Source organism: Propithecus coquereli, unplaced genomic scaffold (genome assembly GCF_000956105.1).
Source record: "Propithecus coquereli isolate 6110/MARCELLA unplaced genomic scaffold, Pcoq_1.0 Scaffold115, whole genome shotgun sequence".
NCBI lineage: Eukaryota > Metazoa > Chordata > Mammalia > Primates > Indriidae > Propithecus > Propithecus coquereli.
Window position 1 is genome coordinate 4,413,879 of NW_012135525.1, and position 8,831 is coordinate 4,422,709.

The 8,831-nt window shown below is 38.4% G+C and overlaps 1 protein-coding gene across 2 annotated transcripts in view; it reads left to right on the forward strand.

The window, feature by feature from the left end:
• Positions 1-8,831, forward strand: part of ANK3 (ankyrin 3, node of Ranvier (ankyrin G)) — a 515,090-nt gene that overhangs the window by 365,949 nt on the left and 140,310 nt on the right. For both annotated transcript variants that reach the window (XM_012657562.1, XM_012657554.1), the window contains exons 17-18: positions 1,288-1,485; positions 6,471-6,569. In XM_012657562.1, the coding sequence (XP_012513016.1) occupies positions 1,288-1,485; positions 6,471-6,569 (297 nt within the window). The remainder of the gene's footprint in view (positions 1-1,287; positions 1,486-6,470; positions 6,570-8,831) is intronic.

Sequence of the window (8,831 nt, forward strand, 5' to 3'; positions counted from 1 at the left end):
GCAACTGTTGCATTGTCCAAATTTGGATGATTTTCCCAAATATAAATTTTCAGATTGTATTTTCTCTCTCTAAACTCTCCTGTCTATAGAAAAAAAAATAATTCTAATTTGTCATTAGCGTATTTTAAATAGTTGGGTTCATGTCCATGTCAAAATGTAATCTTGCATTTCCTTTAAATGACTGCGAAACAGGGTAAGGTCACCCTAAAACTTTTTCTCAGGGCAGAAGACTCTGAAGGCTCCTAAGACACAGCTAATTAACAGTTTATCAAAGGAATTTTGGTTGTGTCTATCTGAGCATCAAGGATCAGCCTCAAGAAGGATGCCAGAATGTTCTGAAAGCTGTAGTACACTTGATTCAAATTCTGAAGATTCCGTTCTTTATTTAATCAATATGTGCCAGTTGTTATGAGGCACTAAAGATACAAAGACAAATATGACACAACATGTGAATGTATATTCTAGTAGGAAGAGATACATAAGCAAAAGGGTGTCACTGCATGTCCCCATACTTTGATTAGAGTCAGTCAGGTCACGGAGGTGGGCATTGAGGTTTGGGAGGTGGGGAGAGGTCAAAGACTTGATGGAGGGGGTGACCCTTGAGCTGAATTTCCAGCTGATAGAGCTGGCCCCAGGGCATGCTGGGGGAAAGAATTCTTGGCAGGGTAAGGCAAGACAGAGAAACATGAGACAGTATGAGGGACTGTCCCTCTGTTTGAGGGACCTGCAGGATGACCAGCCTAGCGCAAGTACAGCATAACGACTGGAGTTTCGTGAAAAAGGGAATTACAGTGGCAAATTAGAGTAGATTACAGTGTCCTGACTACGATGAAAATTAAAACTTTCAATTTGGAAGCAGTAGATGGCCATTCAAGGGATTTTTTTTAATGAAATAATGAATGGCTCTGAATGTGCCCCAGTGATACCATATTGTTTGTTGTTTCCTAGTAGAGGATTCTCCTCTCCTCAATAAAGCAAATAATTATTGAGCATCTACTAAGTAAACTACTTGTAAAAGGAAAATCTATGTTCCTTTTGAAAAACTAATAGTACTCTCTTTCACTAAAATGTCTACATTAAATCATGTTTTCCCTAGTTAGGAAGGCAAGAGACACGACGGCAATATATTAATGGCACCACTTGGTTTATCAGTGTTTGCTTACTTAATCATGATTTTTTTAAACAATCAGAGAAAGCCACTAGAAAGAGAAGTATACTATTTGATAATGCACTGTACACATTTTTATCTTGTTACTGGGCGTGTGACCAAGTGATTCGTGTTGACAGAATGGTTATACACCACTGCATATCGCTGCCAAAAAGAACCAGATGGACATAGCAACGACTCTGCTGGAATATGGTGCTGATGCCAACGCAGTTACCCGGCAAGGAATTGCTTCCGTCCATCTTGCAGCTCAGGAAGGGCACGTGGACATGGTGTCACTGCTCCTCGGTCGAAATGCTAACGTGAACCTGAGCAATAAGGTAACCTTTTTTTTCTTGACAAAGCATACAATACAACAAAACCTCACCCCTCAGAAAGGTCATTAAGGATTCATGAAAAATCTGGATCAAATAGAACATGTAAAGTGTAATATTGCACAAAGATGTTTACCAAAGTGTTATTTATCATAGCAAAAATGTGGAAACAATCTGTTTAAACAATATGAGAATGGCAAATAATTTAGTCATACACTTGAATCTATGTGTATGTGACTCTATACAAAAAACCATAAAAATGAGGTCCTCAAAGTTTTTCCTTTTTTTTTTTTTTTTTTTTTTGAGACAGAGTCTCACTGTGTTGCCCGGGCTAGAGTGCCGTGGCATCATCCTCGCTCACAGCAACCTCAAACTCCTGGGCTCAAGCAATCCTCCTGCCTCAGCCTCCCGAGTAGCTGGGACTACAGGCATGCGCCACCATGCCCAGCTAATTTTTCTATATATTTTTAGCTGTCCAATTAATTTCTTTCTATTTTTAGTAGAGACGGGGTCTCGCTTTTGCTCAGGCTGGTTTCGAACTCCTGAGCTCAAACAATCCGCCCGCCTCCGCCTCCCAGAGAGCTAGGATTACAGGCGTGAGCCACCGCGCCCAGCTGATCCTCAAAGTTTTTAAAGTAACATTTAAAAAACTGTTATAATGTTAATTCAAAGGGCAACATTGTTACTTTACCAGAACATAGCAAATAAGTTCCAAATGGTAGCCTGTTGCTTTATTCCACAAACATTTTTGGCGGATCCTATTCCTTGCCTGTCCAGTTTTAAGTCCTAGGTTACAAAGAGAAATTAGAAACACGACTGCCTTCAGAGAGTTCATTTTAATAACAAAAATTTGGAGTAGCTACTTTATTGAATAGATAAGAAATAGTCATTAGCTTACAAGTCTAGTCTTTGCATGTAAATTTGCAGTTCCGAAGGAACTTGAGAAGACTGTTCCCTAAGCTTTTCAAACACCCCTGGCCTCATCTTTGAAATCCCCATGATTAATGAAGAAAGGGCGAGTTTTGTCAAGCAAAGTAAAAGTTTAGCCCACAACGAACCAGAAACATGTTCATGAAGTTACTGCCTCTCATTGCATATATGGAATTTGGGTAGGCTGAATTGCTTAAGAGCTGCCCAAAACACAGGTGCGACATTTCTAAGTCTTCAGATGACAAGAAACCTGTTCAGATAACATATAACCACCAAGTTATGCCACCTCTCTGAGCCTCAGTTTCCTTCTGTAGTAAATGGAGATAACAGTACTTACTCCACAGAGATGTCATGAGGATTAACTGAGATAATGTTCAGCACTTTCTTTTAAGTAGAAAAATAAGACAACTAGTCTTAATTTCGGAGTTTTCATTATTTTGGAAAAATGATCCTCTGTGCTAATCTGAATTCCCAAGGCTATAATTTAACAAATTCTGTTGACCAAAAGACATACATAGGAGACCTGACAAACATTTTTTCCATTTTAGCATTTTAAGAATCTTTTTTTTTTTTGTATACTGACTTGATTTTCTCATATCTTTCTTTTTAATCATTCCTTTTAGGAATGCATGTGTCAGCATTTATGAGAATCACAAAGAGGTTTCAAATAATCATTATAATTAGGAGATGTTTGAGCTTTTAAATTTTCTACCACTTATATACCAGTTTATAGACTAGCCTTTTAATAGTTTACTACAAACTTCAACTTGTCTTAATGATGAAGAACACCTTGCCTTTCTCAAATTAATGCACACTCTGTCATCTACTAGAGTATATTTTCTCTTGTGAGCCCACAATATTGTATTTCATCAATTCTGCCAGAGATAATACAGTACCTTAACAACTGGTTCAAAATTGAACATTTTCAGGAGGTTTGATGCCAAACTAACATGTGACTGACTTTTTTCTTCTTTAAAATCCTGAAGTCAACTGGTGCAATATCTACCCAGCTTTAAATTTACCTTAAACTCATAGAACATTTTTAGATGGAAAATACTTTATTTAGGGAAAAAAAAAATTCGGTGTTTGCTTTAGTAGTCTAGAAATTAGCAAAGGAAATTCTGAAGACCAAAAGATGTACATAGTAAACCAGGGAAGTCTGGAAATTTCTGGCCACCTTCCTGTATAAATTATACAAAAACAGAGGTATTTCTAAAGAAATTTTAAAGGATCAGCTGGCTTCCTGTCAGCACACTGTATTTAAGGAACTTCCAAGAACTTCACATTACCTAGAAACTATCTAAGAAGAAGGCATTCATAAATCTTTTCTCAGTTGTCACTTTCTGCATAAAGTGCTGAATATGCCCCAATGTGAAAACAGAAAAGCAGCAGAATTTTTATTATTCAATAAGGACCTCTGTGACAGTTTTTCTGTAAGTTTTTCCTGTGTGGCTGGTGTTTCAAGCACCAGCTAGTCCCTGTTCCCACCACCCATCTTCCATCTCCCCTTGCCACCTTCCCATTGAACACTACATTTTATTTCCTTGCTAAAAAATAACTACTAAATGAAAGATTTAGCTGTGTGCAGTGACTCACACCTGTAATCCCGGGACTTTGGGAGGTCAAGGCAGGAGGATCACTTGAGGCCAGGAGATCGAGACCAGCCTGAACAATACAGAAAGAAGAAAGACCCTGCCTCTACAAAAAAAAAAAATAGAAAAATTAACCAGGCATGGTGGTGCATGCCTATAGTCCCAGCTGCATGGGAGGTTGAGGCAGGAGGATCGCTTGAACTCAGGAGTTTGAGGTTGCTGTGAGCTATGCTGATGCTACTGTACTCCAGCCTGGGCAACAGAGGGGAGGGAGGAAAAAAAAAGGCTAAAGAAAAGATCTAGCTTTCATGAAAATTTATGTTGAGCTAAACACTTCATTGTTTTTACTTTTTTTCGTTACTAGTAACCAACAATTCCCCAGTAGTTTCAAGGAAAAACGATCATGAACCTCAAGTTTCTGTTAAGATGCTAGTGTTTGATTTCATTCCACTTTGTTTTTGATGTTCCTATCAAAACCCACATAGATTCTGCAGACCACAAATAGCTATATTTTTCATTAATATACAGCTAAAAGAATATTAAACAGAGCTGTTGCTATTCTAAGTTCATGTTCTGTGTTTCAAATACATATACATGCTATTTTAAAAATGAGCAATGGTCAAAACCCCCTAAAAGATTAACAGGTAACTTCTGAACACAAAAAGGCTGTTGCGACCTACAAATTTTTATGTATCTTTTTAATCCAAACCATAAATATGAAAGTAAAATTTCATTTATGTACTTTATCCTGTTTCACCTAAAAAGTGTTTGCTTTTCCTCTGATTTAATCAAACAATAGGTGGATTAAATGTTAGATGCTAGACACAGGTTATATAAACATTAAAGATACATTACTTACCTCAACCAGCTCACAGTGGTTTGAGGAAGACAGACAAGAAAACAGAGTTTAAATGCAAATTATGATGCCCTTAAAAGAGGTGAGCACGTGGAAGGTATGCACGTAATTGTAGTGATTTGGGCCTTCCACGAGACAGGGAAAGAGAGAAGCTGGAGAAGCCAGAAGTGAGTCCCTGCAGAGAGCGCGTGAACCGTGCGAGTAGCACACACACGAACAGGGGAGCATGAACGAGGAGAGCAGGCGCCCAGCGCACGTTTCTCGGTCTTCGCTGAGAGGCACTCAGTAAAGTATCCTCAGAGTGTTGAAAAATCTCAAACTTAGAATAGGTGACCATGACACTTTCACAAAATGTTATGGCTGAAAATGTTATTTCCTCCAAAGTAGAACAGGGAACATTGTTCCGTGATGATGTCAGTGTTTGGGTGGTGCCAATTTTGGCCCTGGCTTGTTTTTCTTGGATTGCAAGTGAGCGCATCAGTCCTCCTTTTTACATTTCCCCTTTATTCAGTTTCAGTGAGCTTCTTCCCAAATTCTATAAGCATTATGAAAAATTCACCAGCGAATGACTCTTTCTTAATCCTATAATTTCTCTGATGGAATGGCAACCCGTAAATAAATAATGTTCCACATCTGGAGGGTTCTGTGCCCTTCCCAAAGCTGACTCTGATTCCCTCCTTTCCTCTGATGAATAGGATGGGCTGGTGTTCTCATTGCACAGATGCTAGGGGAGGAGACAGGAGGCCTCCAGGATTAAGACGTGAACTTCTGTGTTCATGATGGATGAAAGACAAGAATCTGAAAGCACTTAGGCCAACTCACTTTCTCTTCAACGTTACTTATAGGGAAAAAAAAAAGGCTTTACAATTGCAGAAGTTTTTTTAAACTGGAGTATAAGCTTATGATATTTTTTTCTTGGTCATGAGAACAACCATGTGTTCTGCAAATTCTCTGGTAGAGTCAGTTTCAAATACTGTATTCAGTCTTGTTGAACCATCTAAATGACCTGGAAATTCTTATGATCTAGCATTAACGTTACATTTCGCAGGTGATCTGTCCTACCCACAAGCAACATACGGAAAAAATTTATCAGACCTTGGGTATTAAAATGGAGAAAGTACTATCATTACATGTCAGGATTCACTTTGTAAACAGATATTATTTTAATAATTTTTGCTAAAGTTAGTGCCATTGGTAATGTATTACAACTCTTGCATAATTCTATAAAAGTCTTGAATTTTTAAAAATGAACACTGAAATATATAGGGGGAAAATGATACAATGTCTAGATTTGCTTTAAAACACTGCCACAAAGAAATGAATGAAAAGAAAAAGAGGGATGGATAAAGCAATTATAGCAAAATCTTGATAACTGCTGAGTCTCTGATGCATATCCATTCCCTCCACGTTTGCGGATGCTTAAAATTTGTCATCAAGCCTGCAAATAGCAATGTTGCCACAGTGCTAACATAGTATGGTATGGAAGCTTATTCTATAGATTTTTTTTAAACATAGAAATTCTAGGCTTATTATTCTAGAATTCACAAATTGTTTTTCAAACATGAACTATATTTCTTCCTGTAAGATGACTGTGCACTTTGAATCTTTTTCAGAGTGGCCTGACCCCACTCCATTTGGCTGCTCAAGAAGACAGAGTGAATGTGGCTGAAGTCCTCGTAAACCAAGGGGCTCACGTGGACGCCCAGACAAAGGTAGATGTTCCCTCTCTTTCCCATACAAAAAAGAATGTGTCCATACAAAGTGCCACTTGGTAACTCCTGTATAGAAGCAACTACAATTGTATAGGGGGGAAAATCCCTTCAATCAAACATATTTGTGCAAGAGACACCAAAGTCTCTGGTTGTAGTATCCCAGATACTTTTCATGTTGAGTGGCCTGAGCGCTTTATCCTAGCCGCGTACCAACATCCCCGTGTTAACACCGTTTAGCCTCCTCACAACAGGCGCGTCCTTCAGGGGCGCAGTGTGAAAGCTTGTGCCTTTCTTCGTTTTTGTGACTGATTGTTAAAAATGTAGATAAATCAACAGATAGAAAAATTTGTCAGTAATTTGTGACCACTAACTTTGTTCAGCATGATTTATAAAAAAGGATAAATTAAGATTTATTCAGTTATTACTCACCTGCTAAATTCCTTAAGATCTGTGTGGTGGTGCATGCTTTCTCTCTCTCTCTCTCTCTCTCTCTCTCACTCTCACTCTCACTCTATCAGACAAAATAGCTCTCTTTTCAAAAGGAAAAAAATTACCAATTAATCTCATATAATATCACGATTCAAACACCGATAAGAAAAATCAGGCCAGGCGAGGTGGCTCACACCTATAATCCTAGCATTTTGGGAAGCTGAGGCAACAAGATCGCTTAAGGCCAAGAGTTTGAGACCAGCCTGAACAACATAGTGAGTCCTCACCTCTACCAAAATAGAAAAATTAGCAAGGCGTGGTGGTGCTCACCTGTGGTCCCAACCACTCAGGAGGCTGAGGCAGACAGATCACTTGAGCCCAGGAGTTTGAGGTTGCTGTGAGCTGTGATGACACCACTGTACTTTAGCCTGGGCAATAGAGCGAGACCCTGTCTGGGGGAAAAAGAAAAAAAGACAAACACAGATAAGAAAAATAGGTATTTTGTGTCATAATCAAATATATTAATTTGCATTTCTCTAAACATATTCTTTAGATGCTTAATTTTATCTCTCCATATCAGATTTGTTGTCTATTCTAAAATGTCTTCTTTCTTCCTATATGTCATGTTTGACACAAAAAAGAATGTTTATTACCTATTGTGAATAAAAACACTTTTGCATATAATATAGACAGGTTCTTAGGTGTGTGGACATATTGAAGATGTTAATAGTACAGAAGTATCACCAAAAATTAGCCAGGTAACAAGGTATTGCAAACATCAAAATCAGACTAAATTTAGCTTATTTTCTTTATGTTGTTTGAACACTTTCATCAAGAAAGAATTCTCTGCTTTGGAAATTTTTAATTTCATGGTAAATATATTCACTTAGTATTGTTTTATTGACATGCATATAGACACACACGAAGACATAAACACATTATTACATTATCTCTCCTTTTATAGATATAAAATTCTAGAAGGCAAGGACTGGGTCAAGTTTCTCAATATTTTTGTGCCCCGACACAACCAAGGCATGCACCAAAATTGAGCTGGGAAGTGTGGCAATGATTCTCAGCACCAGCTGGAGGAGGAGAGAAGAGAGTACCTTCCTCCTTCGTTCTCCATTTGCACCCAAAACCCCTTGGTGTAAGAATCTCAGGTCTCTACCAGGGCTTCTTCCTAACCCAGCCCAACTCAGATCACAGGCAGTAATCATTTTTGTACTGGGCGTAGTATTTTGCATGTACCTTTTCCTGCCCTTTACAAATGAGGTGGAGCATCCACTTCAGAAAGCATCGCTCTGTCTCTTACACATTCTTTTCCTTTCCTTTTTCTTCTCAGCAAAGATCACAGCCACCAAAAGGAAATGAAGCTGTGACTGCCCCATAATTAGAGTAGAGCAGAAGTGCAAAGAGATGGGTTGCATGCACTTGCTGCTTAACTTTGCAAATAAGGAGTTTTTTGTATCCCATGAACTTTCAGATTCTCACTGGTAAAGAAGATATTCCCAAGCAGCCTACAGGTGGGATATATACTATTCCATTCGTTGGCTTAAACTAAAAAATATTAATGAAAATATCAAGGCCTCTTTTCTCTTGTAAGGAAAAGACTAGAAAATACTGGTAACAACTTTTGCAGTCCTCGCCCTGATTTGCTGACCCCCTCTTCATTTGAAGTCCATCGAGTCACTTCAGACTAAATTATGCCAGGGGGTTTAATAATCGGTGTTGCCTGGCTAAGGTGAAGCCAGTGCTCTTGCTTTTAAAAGGAAAATTTCCTCAAGCATTTTATTTAGACCTCCCCTAAATGGGATTAATTCTCAGAGGGTGCTA